Genomic DNA, 20,938 nt, shown 5'->3' with positions numbered 1-20,938 from the left:
AGTTGATATAATACTGATAAGGATGGAAGGCATTTCCATTTAATGCCTAAAATGCTATTGAAATGTGGCAATAACATAACAGCCTATTCTTCAAAAACTGTCCATTATGAAATTAATTTATGCTCTAATGAATTTTTTATTTGATTTAAAGAATTGCACATAGTCAAACTCCCAAGTTTTTTGTATTGTACAATGTGAAGTTTGCCTTGTTGGAATTTCTATAAAATGTGGCCAAATTGGAACACATGGAGCATTGCCTTCTGACCTCATCTCTACTCTTTTTTAGCCACACTGGCAGTCTTCTAGTTCCATGCTTCTTCCTGCCAAAGGACTTTTACTTGTGGCTCTTCTGAGATATTTTCTGCTCTCACTTCCATCTTCCTTTTTAACTAGGTAAATCCTACTCATCCTTAGGGTGCCAACCCCAGTATTGAGTAAAGTTTCCTTGTCGGTGGTTCTCACAAAAAAGTATATTCCTTTACTGAATATTTAGAGTTGAATACTGAATACTGAACTGAACTATTCAGATTTCTTATTTCAGTTTTAAAATATATTCATAATCAAAGTACTTTGTTGAGTACTATAAGTTTCTATAAGTTTCATGAAGAGAGAGTCAAAGTCCCATTTTGCTCACTGTGACATTGCCAGTACCTAGCACAATTCTTGGCATATAGTAGGTGCTGAACAATAGTTCGTTGAATTAATGAATTGATTCATGAATAAATGTCCATAGTTAATTCAGTAATTTCTACTCTTGCCATAGCAACCCAGATGATACATTGAATCATGGGTTTTACATTAAAAGGCACAACCTTCCAGTATAATAGTAGTTAATATTTATTGAGCATTTATAATATATATATCAGCCACTATTTTAAATGTTTTATATGCATTATGTCATTTAATTCTCCTTCAAGTTCTATGAGAATGGTACCATAATTATTCTCATTTTATTGATGGAGAAATTGAGATAGGTCTTATTGTCAACAGGAGGAGAAGCTTGGATTTAATCCAAGGCAGTCTACTTCACACTCCATGCTCTTAAATGTTAAACTATTTTCCAGGTGGGGAAATTGAGGCCCAGAAGGGAAATGACTTGTCCAAGTTTTTATAACCAATTTAGTGGCAAAGCCAGGAAGAGAACCCAGGTATCTTGATTAATAATTTGTAACTTTTAACTATGTCACTCTGCCACTGATAATAAATTAAGTCTATTAATGAAACTATTATGCATATCATTATATGTATTACATGCAATATTAAACATATTATGATGTTAAATATGATGACTTAATTTTATCTTTATTTTTTTAAAGATTTTATTTATTTATTTGACAGAAAGAGAGAGCACAGGCAGGGGGAGCTGCAGGCAGAGAGAGAGAGAGAAGCAAGCTCCCGGCCAAACAGGGATCCTGATGTGGGGCTTGATCCCAAGACCCTGGGATCATAACCTGAGCTGAAGGCAGATGCTTAACAGACTGAGCCACACAGGTGCCCTTAATTTTGTCTTTAAAATGACGTCTTTCTCCAAATAAAGATCAAAGACTCTTTGAACTACAAGTTTACTCATTTTCTTAATTTGTAGCCTAATGAAAGAAAACCAAATACTTGAGGGTAGGGAGCTGGAGTGATTTCTAAGGAATCAAAATAAGTGCTATTAGGAAAATGCTGTTCACGTCTGTTAAACAATAGCAAATGCTAATAAGTATTACCCAACTGCCCACTTGGTGCTGAATTCACAAGTGTAATCAAAATAAGACTATGGGAGCACTAGTCTTGTTATACTAGGGTTTTTTGGGCAGAGACTCTGGGATACAGATATATTAATTTGTCCCAAATCATGTAGCTAGTAAGTGGTGGATTGAGGCTCACACTCAACTCTGATTCCAAAATAGGGGAAGGGTAGAAGGTGAGATATTGGTTATTGGGAGTGGTATTTTGTGATATTAGTTCCTCCATAACAATGGATGGAAGTTTTTTTCTTCTCAAGTGCTTAAGAACAGCAAATCATTAGTTACCTTACATGTGATTATTCAACTTAAACTGATCAGTGAGTGTTTTTCTATTTTAGTTGTTAAATTGTACCTCTATGTTTTATTTCTGGGCTCCTAAAGGGCAGGTTAGGTTTTTTATTTTCTTAGCATCTAGTACAAAGCTGATATAGAATCAAATCTTTATTGAAAAATGATTAATGTCAGTATTAATATTTATCATCCTATTTTTGAAGTAGTATAGACAATATGGTTTATGTTAGAAATAAATGTCTTGAGTTAGAGACATGGGGTTTTGATGGGGCAAGCATGAAAGTCAGCTCTGGTGAAAGTCTTTGAAAACTATTAGTTGTGCGTTCTTAAGAAAGTTTATTTGGCCTGTGTCCCGATTTACTTAAAGGTAAAATATGGAAGATACCTTCCTTGCAGGGTTGTTGTGAGAAATGATAATTCATGTAAAGTGCCTGGCACATAGTAGACAATAAATAAATGATAGTATTATCTTGGGTCAGTGTAGAAGAGGAGACAGACTAAGAAACTCCATTATGATGTGGGGAAGATGTTTTGGGAAATTGATGCCCTTCATACAGAAGTTCCTAATCTGTAAATCCTCTGAAATTCTATTAAAAAAATTGAGTATGTTCATTTTCCTGGGGCAAAGGCCCATTGATTTCATTAGATTATAAAAGTGCTATGTAGCCTGAAAGGTTTAATAACCACAACTCTAATTACTTTAAATAGAATACCATATTAAAACAGTGTCATAATCACTCCTCCCCTAAACTAAGTCCAACAAAAGGTCAGCTCCAAGACAGATCAAATGTCTTTAGACAAAGGATCTGCCACATTCACCCTAAACCTTGGTAGTTTCTCAACTTTGGCCAAGAAAGAAAAAAAGGGATGTAAGACCACTGGGAATAGAATGGAACCACTCATCTACTCCAACCCTGCGATTACTTTAGATCAAGAAAAATCTTTTCCTAGGGCCATGTTCACCAGAATACACTTCTGAATCATGCACAGAGTGAAGACTATACATTTGTAATCTCCATCACATTGGGAACTTATTGAAATTGAGAGAAAGCCTCAGAGCATTAGATGGGTCCAATCCTGGGGGCTTCAACTGCTCTGCCCCTTGTCCTTTGTCCTCCCCCACTCCTCTAGCCCTGAAATTCAAAACTTCTTTTTACTGTTTAAAGGGTTTGGAAGCTTTGTTTCAGTCTCTTATGGACCATGATGAAGAGAAAAAGACAACATAGTGCAAGGGTGCCTGGGTGGCTCAGATGGTTAAGCCTCACGATCTCCAGGTCCTGGAATCAAGCCCTGTGTAGGCTCCCAGCTCGGTGGGGAGTCTGCTTCTCCCTCTCCCTCTGCCTCTTCCCCTGCTCATGCTCTCTTTATCTCTCTGTATCAAATAAATAAATAAATAAATAAATAAATAAATAAATAAATAAATCTTTTTAAAAAAGACAACATAGAGCACATTTAATAAAGCACTGTCTCATTGTATTTTGGTGTTAAAATGATCTTCTGTGAATTAATAATAAATAATTTTTTCATAGTTTTTTAAAATGACTTTATTGAACAAAATAAAAAGTTGACAATTCTATAGAGATTCTCCTCTCCATTTCTTTCTCCTTACTGAGAATTTCCAGGGTGTGAAAACCAAGTCTGGAAATCACTGAATTAAGACAATGTTGCAATAGCCCAGGTGAAATACCACAAACATGAAAAACCATGAAATTAACGCAGTGCCAATGGGGATAGAAAAGCAGGAGAATTGAGAGGCACCAATTGAATGAAAAGATGGAAGAGAAAGGAGTTGCTGGTGAACCTTGTTCCCTGGCTTGCGTCACTAATTGGATGAATGGCAGCGTCGTTCACTAAGTTAAAGCACACTCAGAGGGTAAAAGGATTATGGAATGATCTTGAATAGGTGAGTCTGAGAAACTTGCAGACTGTCCAAGTGGAGATAGCCAGCCTATAACTGGGGCTGGGGACTCAGGAGAGATTTGCAAAAATCTAAGTGGTAGTTGAAGTGGTGGAAGTGAATGAGATCATTCTATGAGAATAGTGGGCTACTATCTCATACACATTTTTCAATTTCTTTGAGTAATGATATTTAAAACCAAGGAAGTGGCTGTTGGCTTGTGTATGCCACAGTGACCAGGGCTCCAGGCTCTGATGGATGGTTCACATGATCTGGGCACTTGGGAGCAAAGCCCAGCTTTTCTATGCATACCCAATTTTAAAATACTGAGCACAGTGGGGATAGAGCTTGGGGAAGTCCTGATTAAAAGAGACAGGGTCTTTGGGTGGGTGGTAAATAAAATGATGTAGGAAATGTAGGGAATTACGGAAAATCTGACATTTTTGGGGTACGAAGCAAATTAGCATTTATAACTTTTTTAAGAGTATTCCAACAGAAGCATATTTATTTATATATTATATTGTGTTTTTTTTAAATTTTTTATTATGTTATGTTAATCACCATACATTACATCATTAGTTTTTGATGTAGTGTTCCATGATTCTAGCAGGAAGGGAAAAAAGCATTTATAACTTTTAATAAACAACTTTAACACTTTGAGAGGACTACATCTCTGCAAAATCCATCTGGACCACAAAACAAGGACACCATTTTTTCTGAGGTCTTTGAAGATGGGACACACTAGGAAATGATTCCCCAATTTGAGGGGCAGAATAATCCCCTGCAAAAAACTCTAGCCCAGTGTTTCTCAAACTTTAACATGCACACAAATTATCTAGGAATCTTGTTAAAATTCAGATTCTGATTCAGTAGAATTGGTGTAGGGCCTGGCATACAGCATTCCTAACAAGTTTCCAGATGATAGTAATGCTGTTGCTCCTACTCAAAGTGTTACTCAAAGCACAGTTAGAACTTTCTATGGCAATTTAACATTGGTCAATGGACTTGTCTCAAATAGGGTACCAGATCTTTGCAATTCTTTCCATTTTCCCTGTTATGTTTGTTTTGAAATGTAATTTTACATGTTGAATCAAATACATTAGGGCTTTTATTTCTTTTTATTTTCCATTTCAATTGTAAAGAAGTTTATTCCTATTGTGTTTTATAACAGTACCAGTTTGTGATGGACAGAGGAAAAAGATCAGTCCCTCACCAGAGATAGTTTGAGAAACACTGCTCTAGACAACCAAGGTTTTTTAAAGTTTTTATTTAAATTCCAGTTAGTTAACATACAGTGTAATATTAGTTTCAGGTGTACAATATAGTGATTCAATACTTTCATACATCACCCAGTGCTCATCACAAGTGAACTCCTTAATCCCCATCACCTATTTAACCCATCCCCCCACCCACATAACCTCTGGTAAACATCAGTTTGTTCTCTATAGTTAAGAGTCTGTTTCTTAGTTTGCCTCTCTCTCTCTCTTTTCTTCCCCCTTTGCTCATTTGCTTTGTTTCCTAAATTCCACATATGAGTGAAATCATATGGTATTTGTCTTTCTCTGACTGACTGATTTCACATAACATAATACTGTCTAGCTCCATCAATTTCTAGACAATGAAGTACTTTTTATTTGGGACATAGAATTTATTTAGAAATGGTTTGATTTGTTACATATGATTCCAAAGCAGTATTTTTAAACTTTTCTTTTTATTTATTCCATAAACAATAACAAAACTCAGCTAGGTACATTATGACAGTTTCACCATACACTCAGTCACAAATATTTAAAACCTTTGCAACAAGAACAACAAAACCAGAGGTGTTACAAGAATAATTTACAAGAAAATCTATAAAACAGCAAGAAGCTCACAAATGTTCATTTTCATTTGCACAAGATCACTACACTCTTTCACAACATGTTTTGTGTTACAAAATTCCCAACAAAAGTGTATTTTTTTCTTTGTATTATGGTTTCTAAAACCAGAAACTTTGAAGTAAATATCCTTTTATTAGCACCCAGTGGTGCAGAAAAAGGAAAACTCTCACATACAGACACTTCACAGCACTTTTCTAAGAAAAATATACACTTACAAAATATGTTACAAATTGGCACACTTAAAAATATACAAGATTTTGTAGGCGTCTTAAGAGTGATCCTTAAGCTTTATACTTCAATTGACTCTACAGATTATTTATAAAGCTTAACTCTGAAAGAAAAAAGGCAAACAATTTCCTAACATTTTAAAGTTGCAGTGTCATATGTCAAACAGAAACTTAAGTTACATTCATAAAAAGGGCCTCTAACATGTTTATTTTAAATTTTCTTAAATGTTTAAAGGGCTTGGGAGAGGAGAACAATGGAGATAATAGTTTCTTTAGCACCATAAATCAGTACTTTACCAAAGAGGTGCATTCAGTTTTATGGAAATTAAATTAAGGACTAGTACATTCAAAACTGTAGGCAGCAAACTCTAGTCAGTGCTACAGGTATCCCAGTAGAGCATTTTAAGCTTTCTACCCTCCTCACCAGGAGTCAAAAACAAAAGACCTCTTCTAGTTTTTGTTCTAAGCCTTTTCTTTTGTGCTGTAAAACCAGGTATCTCTGAAAGAAGCAGAGTGATTTAAACATCTTCTTTCTTCTTTCTGAAGAGGATGTCTAAGACTCAGAAACCACTGAGCCTGATAGATGGACAAACATCTTTTCCATTTCATGTCGAGTGTTTCTTTTCTACTTACCCAGATACTGATTTTTAAAGCCTCATTGACACCTTACACTTTTGTACCAATCCTCTTTCCTTTACATTGTCCTTCTCCAATGTTTCATCTCTTAGTTATGATTCTGAAATGAAGAGTACATCTCAAGTATCATGTAGCTGCAATGGGAGCTCTGCTTCATGACTGTAGCTACTGTTTAATGCTCTGAGTAAAAAAATGTGCCTTAAAGGGTAGCCTGTGTACTGCCATCAAAATAATCCCATGCTGGCTGAGGACCTTCAAGTTGATGACAGTGTTTCCCAAGTTAAACAGCACAGCTAAAAATTATCCCCCCTTATTCGGGTCCTTGAGAAACCTTCACAAAAATCCCTGGCCTACACTGGGTTGACAAGATTCCTATTTATCCCTAGTTACTAAAATGTTTGGTTTTGGTACTAAATCTTCTAAACATAGTGGTGGGCTTAGTGAATTTTATGATTAGAAAATAAATCTCATATTAATTTTATTTCATAAAAGGACATATTCCTATAATAAGCTATCATTTAAAAAATCCTAAATAAAAATAAAACTCCAGAAATTAGATAATTTCTTAATAATCCAGGAGAAAACAAACACTTAAGTTCTAGCACTAGTTAGGACTAGCTAGTGCTCCATTCTCCTCTTCAGGGCAGAAACTCAGCTCTCTTCAATTCTTGGAACTGTTCTGAGAGCATCTGTAAATTGAAGATGTGGTGGATCTGCGTCAGACCAAGAGCAAGCTTGGTTAAGAGGTCCTTGGATATGGTTTTTCTCCTTTAGGCAGTAAATGCTCATCAGGACCCACTAAAACAGAAATTCACTAGAACGGCAGAACCTCACATAACAGGACATAGGATGCTAATCAGAGCTGTTTACAGCTTTTGAAGCATCCTTTATGCTTCTCCCTCTTACATACATGCTTAACCCCCTCCCTGTCCTCCCTCCCCCCTGCACACATACAGATGCTTCTCAGCAAGGAAAAAGGTCAGAGAAGGTGAAAGTTGTCACAAAAGCCCACCTAGCACCAAAGACTTCAGGGAGATGACTGAAGAAGTGATGGTCAAGGTAGTGCAGGAGGTTTGAAAAGATTTAGGAGAAGGTAAGGCCTTAACACATAATTGCACAGAATAACAAGAAGTCAGAAGAGAAAGCTGAGAGGAAGCAGCATATGTGAGGAAGCTGGTATATGAGATGCTGGAGAGGCCACTGGTTTAAGCCAGTTATCACAGCCCAAACATAACCCCCAAAGTTTCAAAGAACTTTGGTCAAGGCTACTATTTCAGCACCCTCTCCACATAGTCTAGCACCTAACCAGGGCAGAAAGGGGATCAGAGATAGTTTTACACACCTTCAAGGAAAGGAGTTTCTAACTTTCCTTAGTCATGCAATATAATTCTCTCTCTCTCTCTCTTTCTCTCTCTCTCTCTCTCTCTCTCTCTCTCTCTCTCTCTCTCTCTCTCTCTCTGTGTGTGTGTGTGTGTGTGTGTTTAAAATTAGATTTGAAAGTGGCCAAGACAATTAAAGGTAATTAAGAGTGAGAAGGTTGCCCTCTGAAATTCCAGGAGTAGCCTGGCTAAGGTTCTTAAACTCTGATACTTTGAGGAGGTGGAATATAAGATTATAAAAGAAGAAAAGTTCCAAGACCAACGACTGAAATTAAATAAGAAGAATTAATGGAGAATACCATTATCAGGAAAATAAAGATTAAATGGGATTCTGTTGAGGAGGCATTAATAGGAAGCAGCGTCTCAAAGAGATGTTAGAAGGGAGTAGCAAGATGGTTTCAGACCAAGGAAAATTCCATATATCTGACTTGAAATATCAGTGATAGGGCAAAACACTATTTTTATATCAGTGGTCCTCACTCCACTAAGGCAGATGGTTGAATAAGGGGTCTCCAAAAAGTCAGGCCTACTATGTTGTGACAGGAGGAAAAAAAAATTGTGAGCACTGACAGGACCAAAAAAGCCATAAAAACTGAAGTACTCAGAACATAATATACTGAGAGGATATTAAGCAAAATTAAAAGAATAAACATTTTCTGCCTTGTCCTATTGCTCATTAATCAAAATTAGTTTCTTGTTATGTTTTAGTAGAAAATGATTGATTACAAGTCACAGATACATATGTTAAAAACATAATGCACTGTAGTAGGCCATTAAAAACGGTACTTTAAAATGTCAATTCTCTTTGGAGAAAGGGATGAACCATGCCCTAGAATTGGCCCCAAATGGGCTCCATAGGAGCAATTGAAAGAGCATCCATTCCAAAGGACTTGTGATAGCAAGTTCTGACAAGGAAACTGTTTCTGAAAGTTTCAGGCTGTCCTTCTACCCCACCCCCACCCCATTTTCCAAAGCGGAACTGAGAAAAACTAGGACAACTCCTCCCATATTTTTTTTATAAAACACATTGTACCCATGGAACATTTTCTTTATTTCTTCTCTAATTGCCACCTTTTGATTACATAGAAAGCACTCCATTCCTGTAAGTGACTTTGAGGTCTGGAGTCTTGGGGATCATAATACAGGTTGAGTTGGTAATTCCAAGCCAAAATTTAGCTGCAAAACAGAAAAAACAAAAACAAAAACAAAACAAAATCTAGTTCCTAAGAACCAGCCATAGCATTAAGCATAAACAGCTAGCTATCAGAGTGGAGAAATAGAAGAAAGTGTTCCAGTTTGATTAATTTCCCTTCTGGATGGCAGCTGTAGAGTAGGAGACAAGTTTCATCTGGTGCCTTTCCATTAAGTAATTGTCTAAGACTCACCACACACAAAGCATCAAAGCCTAGGAACAGGCCTGAAGCAGCCTCACAAAATGCTCCTCACCCACTCATTCCCATAGACACACACAATCACACCATCAAGAACACAGGCTTGTTCATTTTACTACCTAGTTATAAGTAGTAGAGCAGGCTGGTGAAAGGAATCATGGACTGGGAAGTGTATGTACTTATATATGTGACAGGCTTCCTTCCATTTCTCTCTGACTACTTTCAAATGTTGCTTCTCTGTTTGTGAATATATTTAGGTGGCAATGACTAGGTAGGTTTATATTTTGCTTAAATTTTTCCTTTTGAAACATCTTCCTTTTTTTTAATCTCCCTTTCCCCCACCCACTTATTCTCCACCCTCCCACCCACAGCCTATATATTCACAAGTTAATAGGTTAGTAACAGTATTAGTAAGAATAGTAAGAGTAACAACGACAACAACCAACAACATTAATAATATTAATCCCCTATATCTGTATAGCACTTTACGATCTACAAAGCGCTTTTACATCCATTATCTCATCTGTGCCATAATGCATCAGTCATCAGACACACAGGCCTTCAACTGTGCAAGGAAAATAGATCAAATGTTAGAAGTCAAGTGGTGAATAAAGGGGAAGAAAAAGCAACACTAGTAGTGTTGAAGCTGTGAACTTTAAAGACAAAAGGGGGAAGGGCAGAATAAAAATGTGATTTCAAAAATGTATATAAAAATTGAAATTTAAGTTTAGTGTTTGGCATCAAAAACTAGTCATCCTCAGACTAGTGTATATATATATGGCCCTGATTAGTTGTTACCACAAATTGTTAAACTTATCTAATATGTGTATGTAACTCATAGGAGTTGAACTGAGATGCCTTAACATTTTCTTTAAATGACATTGGCATTGCAAGATTAAACACTCAAAGAACACTAAAGCCATGATATGAGTGCAATTTTGACAAAACATTTATGAAACTACTTAAATAAAAGCAATCTATGTACTTCATTTATCATTAGTGTTGATTTTATAGCTATTTTATAATTTATCCCAGACTATTATAAAATATATAAAACTGAGATATAAAGTATCAGCAATATAACTTTGCACTTTAAATAATTTTCAGCTACAGATTTTGCTTTTAGAAAACAAACTTAAAGCAGCTGTTTTGTTTCCTTGTAAAAGGTTCTGTAAATGCATATATTAGGTCCCTGATGGACTTAGCTGTTGTGACTTCCAGACTTTTTCAACAATTGAACTTTTAGACAATGGAACAGACAAAACTTTATTGTGCCTTATTTGTTTATGTTTCCACACAGGACAGTAGAGTTTAAAATTTCAAAATAATGTATGTATGCATATATATTTTTTAAAAATCCATTAATGAGCTTTAAACTGTGGGGTGAATGTGTGAGATGAGGTAAGGAAATTTGGCACATTTCAAACAGTATCCTTTAAGTTTTGGTAAATTGTGTAACACAACATTATTTTTCCACTGTGATCTATAGGTGCTATCCACATAAGTGGGGGTGGTTAATAGCAAGAATCACTGGAATGTTTCTAGTAAATCAACAGGGACAAGCTCCCCAAATACTCACAACCAAATGTTGATATAGAAGTAAAAATATATACAATACAGTCACTTGTTTGTAGTTTGGCACAATGTTTTCCTTTTTTTCCTTGGGTAAATAGTGCATAAACTACTTGTGCAACTGTATGACTTTTGAAGTCTTTTACATAGAACATCAGATTAAAATTTGCTTCCAAAGACTTATTCCCACACTTCAAAATTCTTTTCTTTAAGCACTTACATGTCAACATACATACCACAAGGCATATTTTGAAAGAAATAAAACACAAACATCAAATGTCTTTCTGGAAAATGTGAGTTTCTTCTTCAAACACAGGTAAAACCCAAAATGCTGTTTCTGCTTTTAGGAGATTGTAGTTGGAATCCCTGCAGAAAAACCAAACAATTTATGCCACCTTAGTTAGCTTTAGTGTATGTCCCACAAAGGGATCATACAATCTAAATTTGTTTATATCATACTAAATGCTGTATGATGCAGAAAGAGATACAGATACAGGGGGCACTAGAAAGCACTCCTAATTGCCACACGATGAGATTTTGTTTTCCAAATTATGCTCTTTTTGCTTAAATGATCTTGCCCTTTGTCTATATAACTTTTTGATTCTGTTGTTCAAAATGTTTTTTACTGCAAAGCCCTTCCCTTCCCAAAATCATTCAAGAGCATATTTTAGTTCTATTTTCTCAATTAGTAAAAACTAATGCTGAACAGCAGAAAAAGTAGCCTTGTTAGAGTTTATCCCTAGTAAAGCCACAACAGAATTGCCCAATCTTTTGGGTGGCTTAAAGGTATAGGGATTTTCATGCACTTTTTTCTTTTTAATTTGAGAAAGAAGGGAATGGGACAGTTTCTTTCATGCAAACTTTTGCTTTCAAGAAGGAAAAAATGAGGGACTGTGGGCTTAGCAGGTAGTAGGAAAGCTAAGGGTACATCATCTCAGCCATTTTAGTGCAGTATTACCTCAGTTTTTCAAAAGAAGCTGTCCCAGCCTCATCCTTGTGGACCTGTTCTCGCTCCACGCACTTTCCCTTACACTTCTCATCTCTCAGGGCCTTGGAGCTGGATTTGTGACGATATAATTTTTTGTGTGTTGGTCCATTATTGCCTAAAGTGCTCAGGTTATTATACTTTTTATCAAAGAAGGCAGAGCAAGAGTCCTCATAACCATGCATGTTTGCACGACCAGGATCACCTATCACTGCTTTCCCATTGCTTTTACTCACACCCTTGATGGACCTGTGATTCTTAGTGGCTCCTGGGGACCCACTGTTGACCTTTTTCTTAGATTCCTGTGGTGTCCCAGCCAATATTTTGAGGGTTTTTAATTTTAGGCTATTAGACTCTGGGGAGTAGAATATGTTGGGGTCCCCATGGTGCTCCATGGGTTCCCAAAGGGGCTCTATGGAGGCCATCATGAATCTCTGCACATCTGCCATACCAGAGGCGATGTTGGATAAGATATAGGAAGGCTCCTGAAATTCCCGTTGGTCATCATCAAGGAGGTTATTGGTGTTGGTGCCCATGTTCAGGTCGCTCCAGGCTGGGCTACTCTCCTTCCCCAAAGTCCAATCTCCAGAAAGTCCCTTTTGACTTGGCATCTTCATGGAGGTCACAGGACTACCATGTTGGATACATTCAGCCAATGACTTCCCTGTGGAGGATATGCTGTTGATTTGGCTTCCCCCACGGCCAATGCCAATTTGCATTTTCTCTCCATTGATTGCAGCCATATATTTCCCTTTCTTTGTTGACTTAGGGGCCTGGCGGGAGGTTTTGCCAGGTGGCTTTTCAATCCCTTTGTTGTTGGCTTTGACAGATTTTTTCCTGGTGTTTTTCTGAGAAGAGCTTTGGTTCATAGCCCCACTCTTGTTGGGTGAACTTTTCTTTCTTGATTTTGACACTTTGTTGTTAGTACTCATTTGACCAGATGGATCATTAAATGCTGATAGGCAAGGAGTTTTTTGGAGCAGGCTGACAGAATCCTCATCATTGAACATATGGAACTGAAACTGATGATTATTTAAAGTAAATCCATCATCCACTTGGACCTGCCGTGAAAGGGTACTGCAGTCCCACTTGATTTTCTCCATATTGCCCAATGGTCCTGGGACACCCTCTTGGAACCCCTTCAGTGTTCCTAATGTCTTGATACTCTCACATCTGGTGATTTGAGGGGAAAGACTGGGGGTGTCAGGTGGGGATATCTCTGAGAGAGATGAGTGGCGGAATTTGTCAGGAGTGAAGTTGGAGATATCCAGGAGGTCAGTGGACTCCTTTAATGGTGTTATCTCATCAATGCTCTGCTGGATCACCAGCTTGGGGCTGCAGTGGGCCAGGAAGTCATCAGTAATATCATCATCACCATCTTTTTCACAGGATTTCAAGCTTAAGGAGCAATAATTGCTTGAGTTGACAGAGAGTGGGGCCATTGAATCAAAGCTAAATAGCCGATCATCATCCATATTGGCTGGGCCCTGCTGGAAAGGAAAGCATATCTCTCCATTATTAAAGTGACATAATTGGTAAGAGTCATCAGATGGGAGTTGGGTGTCTTGCACAGAGGCATATAGGACCTTGTTGCAATTACTGCCACCACTATTGAGGCAGATTCGATTGTATGTTGTAGCTGTGAGGTTATTTTCCATGGGGACTACTTGGGAGACTCCAAATTCATTAGATTGGGTTGGAGCTATCTCCCTTGAGACTTCAGCCATGAATTCCTGGGGACCAGAAGTAGGCTTGTTGGACCACACATTTCCATAGTTGCTTGATTCTATTTTGAAGTTTTGGGATGACTGCTGCAGCTCAGACTCAGAGGATGAGGAAAGCACACAGTCCTGGGCAGGCTGGAGAGGCACAAAAGATTTTTCTGTTTGAGTGAGGCTGCCTTCATTTTGCTCTGGGGAATGGTGAGCGAAGTATGATATACCAGTATTATTTGACAAATCAGAAGCATCTAACAATGTCTGCAGATACCCTCCAGGGATAACAGGTATATTGGTGGCAACATTAGCAGATGATAGAGGCATTTCAGAAGAGCAGGTGGTTGGTAAGAAAGTAGAATTCTTAGCAACCTTTGCCTCATGAAATTCAGATAGATGAGAACTGTTTGAGGTCCCAGGAATAGCTTCATTCTTTAAAGTAGCCATAGAGGATTGATCTTCCAAAAGAGGGCTCATTTGAACAATTGGTTTGCTTTCTTGCCCAGCTTTGATTTTCTTGGATTTTAACCTGGCTTCACTTTTAAATTTGATTTTGTTGAGCACTTTCCTCTCTGGCCCCTTAAATCCTGCATCTTGGGCTTTGACTTTCACTGAGTCAGGGCCTGTGACGTCATTTAAATGTGATCCATTTGCACAGCCGGGGACAGCCAGAGGTGTTGACTTCAGTGTACCTTTCAGGCCTCCATCTTCTTTACGAGTACTACTTTGCCTCTGATCACTGCAGAATGAAATCTGCTTACCACTTGCTGAAGTTTCCACAGATGGGATTCTTTGAATCCTGTGCCTATTGCCAAGTTTAGATTTTCGTTTGCGAGCGGGTGGCAGGAATGACACCTCAAAACTACCTGGTTCAAAGTTTTGTTTTTGGCATAAGGGTATCTTGTTGGAGTCAGTGTTGCTGTTTCTCTGTTTTTTCTTCTTCTGCCAGAAACCCTTCAAGGGGGCCAGCTTGGCATATTTGTTGAGCTGATTCTCACTTAAATTTACTGTTGTCTCACTGGAATCTACCCTACCCAACTTCACCAGCATGTTCTTCTCACCTTTAAAGCGATTGATGATGATATATTTGATAATAACAGGAGGCTCCTTACGAGTTACTTTTCTTCTCTTTTTGGGACACCATTCATCATCATCTTCCTCTTTGGAACCACCTGGCAGCCATTCCTTCCTCTCATTTACTTTTTCACCCTCTAGTGAGTCAACATCATATAGATAGTCTTCACTGTACCTGACTTTTCTCTTGGCTCTAAGCCCATAGTTCTGCTGGGAGGAGGAGCTGCCAGAATTAGTGTCCCGAGCCATATAGCGGCTACAGTCCTTGATCTCCCCCATGGCATCATAAGAGACCTCAATGAAGGAACTGTCATCACTGAAATTCCCTGATGCCTCCAATGAATTGGTAAGATGGCCCTGCTTTGTATTCTTAAATTGCCCTACTTCAGTCCCACTGCATGGTTTATTTAAGGCAGATTTTTCTCCATTATCCTTTTCATCCTTTTTCTCTACACCCTTGTCTTCCTGTTCCTCTTCTTTGCCTTTCTTCTTGTCCAAGTTTTTATCCTCCTCCCCCCAGATGATATTCACATCAGGGACCTTAAACTGGGAAAGATCGCTGTTCTGCTTCAGGACCCCACTCTTAGACTCCCGCTTGGGGCAAGTAGTAAAGACACTGGGGAAAAAGTTGAATTGGGCATCCTCCTGCATTAGAAGGGTGGTCTTGTCTCGAACATTGTCTTGGAAGGACTCATATCTAATTTTCAAGGAACAGACATCACTGCCCAATGTTGATTCATCATCATCAAACATGTAGTTATCCACATCTTCTTCAGAGAATAAGTTGACAGACAGCTCATTTTTGGAACAGAGGTCAAGTAGTTCAATCTTACTCTCACTAATGAAAGTCTCAAAGTAACCCCAATCCTGATTGGAATTTGCCAGCAAAGCCTCTTCCGTATTACACTTGTCTAACAGTAATGCCTCATAATAACTTTTCTGAGCTGGATCCTCCAAGTCGATGTCAGATTTCTCAGCTTCCCGTTTTTCTCCCGCCCTTGATTTGTGCAGAGGAAAACCTAGGAGCTGGTCTGAGAGCAACTGCTCTCCATATTTCATGTTTTCTCCAGCATTAATACACTGAATCCCTATATCAGAAACTGCACAGGTTTCATAATCCTTATTTAGATCACCAACTTTCAGACTGATCCCTGGCTCAGGATCTACTGCATCCTTGGATTCCATGAAGCAGCCCAAACAAGTCCGGCTTGGCTGCATGAGGCAGTCCCCATTCAGAGCTGACATGCCTGCAGGCTCCATTATGGCGAATGGAGCTTTCTCACACTCATTGGGCAGTGACCATGTATGCAGGCTTTTTGCAACACCAGATGTAAGGGAGATGGCATTCACAGAAGCACTATTAGCAGCATGCTCAGGTGCTTCAATTAACCCCAAAGGAGATGGAGGGCTCTGCATACAAGGTTTCTTAGAAGGCAGAGGCAGGAGACCCCTGGGATACATCAGGGTCTCTTTTTGAACCACCGGTATAGGCTGGATTGGTGCCGTAGCTTCTAGAGCTGCCAATGACTTTATTGCCACATCCTGGTCCTCTGAATCTGGAGAAAAGGGAAGGAAATGACAGAAATAAAGTTAAAGGTCTTAGGCCACACTCATTAACTCTCTTTCCCTTGATCAGTTTCTGGTACTTGATCTTATATAAGCTAAGGCTCAACTTTTCTGGCTTTAGAACTGGAAAATACAAAGTTAAAGAATAACACTGATTTTATATTGAACATTCACACAAGTGAAAAATAGTACTTGTTTAGATTAAGCTTTTTCTTTAGACACAGACAGAGCTCTCCTCAGAAATAAGGAAATAATTGGACTGCTTGATCAATTTGAAAGTCAAGGCTCTCAGGGTGGGAAAATGCTCAGGTGGGATAGTTATGGTTTTAAGCTATAAAACTTAGTCCTGTCATTCAGACCTCTGTTCTGGAAGCTGCTCTGCATCTAGACGTTCCAAGCCACACATCAGAGCATATTTCTAATTCACTATGAATTTTGAGGAACTTAAGTGTTCATCTAACAGAGATGGTTTGCAAAAGCAAAGTGTTTGGATTAGCTAGCTCTTAAAAACCCTTCTAGCCCAGTTAGAAATTTGGTGGAACAAAATTTAGGATTAATATCAATCTCAGAGGCACCCTAGACTTAACCTGCTCCAAGTGTCCATTTTATGGACACTAAAAATCTACAGTAATAACAAAAGACTACTAGGAGAGATAGTATATACTATAATTAAATTCTTACCATTTTCTTTGACCCCATTAATCAGAGTGTTTTCTCCATTGGCTGAGGCAACAACAGCCTTATCTTGTTGGTTATCCATGAATGTAACCTCTTATTGTTTCATTCCAAGTCCAAATGCTGTCCAACCTGCACATTTCAAATATATAATGTTAGTCAGTAAATGTATTTTTTCTCTGTTTTAAGGTTATTTCAGTTAGATAGGTCTTAAAAGGCTCACTGGAATTTATGTTTCCAGACTGGCTTCTTTGTTTACTATTTTTTTTCATAGTTTATACCTACTATATAAATCAGTTTTTAAAATTTTATTTAAATTCAAGTTAGTTAACATATAGTGTAGTATTGGTTTCAGGAGTATAATTTAGTGTTTCATCACTTACATATAATGCCCAGTGCTCATCCCAACAAGTGCCCTCTTTAATACCCATCACCCATTTAGCCCATCCCCCACCCACCTCCCTCCATCAACCCTCAGGTCTCTTAACTACACCGTCTCTTATGGTTTGCCTCCCTCTCTGTTTTTTTATCTTACTTCAATTTTAAACTTATACTTCATTCATACATCCTAGATACTTCTATCCCCTCTAGGCTACCATATTATTCATAATGGAAATCTGAAGAAGCAGGCAAACTTACACCTTCTTCCAGATAGGAATATATTTAACCTAATCATGGCCATCCACTTAGAAAGGATGCAAAGTGAAGTCCAGAGTGACCTGAGATAAGGAATGTATGCGTGTAGTGATTGGCTTTATTTCTGTTTGCCTCATTTCCACTTCAGATGATCTAAAGCTCTTCAGAAACAAGGCAATTCATACATACACACACACATATACATCACACTCAGCTTTTCTCTCTCTGTGCCTTAAAATTTGACTGCTAAGGATGGAAAGAGGCAGAGAATTCCTTTCCTGGTTTCTCAACGTTCATGACCTTAACTCTGTTATTGACAAATATTCCTCCCAGTCCACCAGGATTTTAAAATGTTGCTACAAAGAAAATCTGAAATTTCTGAAAAGGTCCCTATATCATCTGGTATTTTAGGGCATAGATTACATATCTATAGCCCTTTATCTCCTGCCCACCTACCTGGGTGGTAGGTATATGCAAAACAATAGAAAACAAGGCCACCTGAGATGGAGTTGTCTACCACATGCCATCAGAACATGTGATAGACATATAAATCCTTATTTATTACAACCTCCTTTTTCCTAGACCTTCTTCTCAGGCAAGTATCCATCCCTTTATTAAAGACACAGACTTCAGGGTGCCTGGGTGGCTCAGTTGGTTAAGTGTTCAACTCTTGATTTTAGATCAGGTCATGATCTTAGGGTCCTGGGATCAAGTCCCAGGTTGGCCTCTGTGCTCAGCAGGTAATTTGCTTGAGGATTATCTCTCTCCCTCTCCCTCCACCTCTCTCTCCCTCCCTCAAATAAATAAATAAATAAATAAATAAATATTTTTTTAAAAAGCACAGACTGCTGATGGCCAAGCAGCTATTACAAAAATCTCAAATGTATACTCACTTATCCTACCACATGAATAAACCATAAAAAGTAGGTACAGCTTTGATGGAACAAAAAGCAGTAAGCAGAATTTTACATGATTCAATCTCTATGATATTTTACCTATTTCTTTATCTGTAAAATAGGAAGTCTGTATTAGGCAACCACTCAGTTTTAAAAATGTCAGATTGTCCTGAGTTTCCCTGAACATTTATATATCAGAATTGCCAAACTTTCTTCTCATTTTATACAAGACCTGATTTGAGAGTAGCCAATAAACCACAGGTGCCAGGGAGAAGAGAAGGATATGCTTACTTGTATTTACACAGAAAGAAGGGCTGAAGATTTCTAAAAAGTGGGGAGGAGTGACTAGCAATTTCAAAGTCTCCATCCCTTGGCAAGAAGGGCTCATTTGTGGTGGAACTGAATAAACAGGTCAGATGATTGAGCTTCTGCTTCAGATAGAATCATATGGGTCAGATGGAATCATACTATTATCATGGATTCCTCTGTGCAACTTTCTTTTTAAGAAACTCAGTTGGAGGGTGCCTGGGTGGCTCAGTCTGTTAAGTGTCTAACTCTTGATTTCAGCTCAGGTCATGATCTCAGGGTCATGAGATCAAGCCCCGCATCCAGTTCCATGCTGGGCTTGGAACTTGCTTAAGTTTCTCTCTCTCCCCCTCTCCCTTTGTGCCACCCTGCTCATGCGTTCTCTCTCTCTCTAAAACAAAACAAAACAAAAACAAACTTAATTGAACTTCAGGTATCATTTTACTCTTAACACCCCCCTTCACTAACTCCATCTTGGCAGGGACTTGATAAAGGTCAAATTATTTGTAGATTTCAACAATTTAGTACCTTATTGTCCCTTATGCCTAAGTCTAGTTACAAGGAAGTCTATTTTCATCACCAGGAAGACCAAGACACAGAAAAACAAAAAATAAAATAAGGTCACCAAATAACATAATAGCAATCTATGAAAGAAACTCAAGTCTCCTGACCAAGAAACTAAGTGTTTTTTTCTTAAAACACAAAATGCTTTCTCTATAATTCTTACCACTTCCAACCCCTGGCCAAAACAAAGATATAGAACTGTAAGTTTCCACATGTTATTGATCTATACTTTCACCTTCTTTCAGGTAATAAGGAGCAGCTGCTTCAGATAAGGATTAATTATTAGTAAAAATTAATATATCAGAAAATATATGTAGGAGCAATATACTTAAGTATCAATAATTATCCAATGTTGTCACACAGGACAAGAACACTATGTCAGGGGACATATTAGTGCCATTGTAACTTTACTCCGGGATATTATTTTTCTAAGAACAAAAATTTCCTCTAATAGAAAATCTGATCAAGTACCCAGGATTTATGGTTCTAAGTTAAAGGGAATCATAAAGGGTTTAGAATAGACTAAATACAATTTGGCAAGAAATAAAGAAGAGGTGGAGAAGGTGATGGGAGCTTAATGAGTTGGAAAGGGGAGAGTAAAAGAAGGAATGAATACCCACCAGGTGCTAGGCTGGATATGGTTACAGATGTTATCTCATTTTGTACTTATAATTATCTTTTAGGATTGGCTCTATTAGGTTCACATTTTCTTTAAAAGGGAAAACTAAGTATAGATATTAGACTTAATGATTATCAATTATTTGGGCCTTTGTTCTGCAGAATTAGAAGGCTAAACCCTGTTCCTTTCCTATATCTTTTCAAAACTCAGCTATGAGACAACCTGAAGTCATATATTTTCCCATATTTTTATTTATTTATATCTTGGTTGCTTATAAAAATGATTTGGGAGAGGGATTATAATTTTGTATCATAGGAATACAAACAGTTCTTGGCTTGCTTTAGCTTTTCCCCACTGATTAGCACTTTGGGACAACAAATTTTGTGAGGTTTTAAAAATCTATTTTGAGCTAAAATTGATTAGCACTTTTGGAATTATGTACAACAAATTGCTTTGCTGATCATGGTAAATCATGCAGTGTAATGGCATTGAAATAACATTAGCATGGAGACAGGTATTTTGAAGCAAGGAAATGTTCAATTAAACTGGAAGAGCAACCCTGCCTACATGCCCTTCCCCTCAGTTGGACCTGAAAGGGGACTCATATATCCTATCCCAGTCGGCTGCTATGTTCTTCCCCAAAGGTATTTAAGCCTCAGGTCTCAGAGTCTAAGTGACCTGCCCTAGCATTTGTGCTGTCCTTGACCTTAAAAAAAAAAAAAGAAAGAAAGAAAGAAAGAAAAGCAAGGCAAGAAAGTAAATCATGTTTCTGCCTATGGACCTGAGACAACATAACCTTTGGGATTTGAGTAGTGCTGATCTTCAGGATACCAGTTTAAATCAATTCAACAAATTGACTAGGTACCACCTGTGGTAATGGTAGTGTACCAGGCACT

The 20,938-nt window shown here is 37.9% G+C and overlaps 1 protein-coding gene across 1 annotated transcript; it reads right to left on the bottom strand.

The window, feature by feature from the left end:
- Positions 1-9,813: 9,813 nt before the first annotated feature.
- On the bottom strand, positions 9,814-17,147 carry NEXMIF (neurite extension and migration factor). Its single transcript, XM_027607443.2, has 3 exons — positions 17,028-17,147; positions 11,965-16,336; positions 9,814-11,372 (listed from the first exon to the last, which is right to left on the bottom strand). The coding sequence occupies exons 1-3, from the start codon at positions 17,104-17,106 to the stop codon at positions 11,279-11,281; spliced, it is 4,545 nt and encodes a 1,514-aa protein (XP_027463244.1). The 5' UTR covers positions 17,107-17,147; the 3' UTR covers positions 9,814-11,278.
- Between the last annotated feature and the right edge of the window lie 3,791 nt (positions 17,148-20,938).

The sequence above is a fragment of the Zalophus californianus genome, chromosome X (assembly GCF_009762305.2).
Source record: "Zalophus californianus isolate mZalCal1 chromosome X, mZalCal1.pri.v2, whole genome shotgun sequence".
In the NCBI taxonomy this organism is placed as follows: Eukaryota; Metazoa; Chordata; class Mammalia; order Carnivora; family Otariidae; genus Zalophus; species Zalophus californianus.
Note: the sequence above shows the minus strand (reverse complement) of the source record. Positions and strands in the feature narration are given on the sequence as shown.

Coding starts and splice junctions, on each gene's coding strand:
- NEXMIF (XM_027607443.2), bottom strand. CDS start 17,106: ATGGATAACCAACAAGATAAGGCTGTTGTTGCCTCAGCCAATGGAGAA. Junction 16,337..17,027: donor TAATGGGGTCAAAGAAAATG/GTAAGAATTTAA, acceptor CCTTTTCTCCAG/ATTCAGAGGACCAGGATGTG. Junction 11,373..11,964: donor GCTTCTTTTGAAAAACTGAG/GTAATACTGCAC, acceptor GTTTTTCTGCAG/GGATTCCAACTACAATCTCC.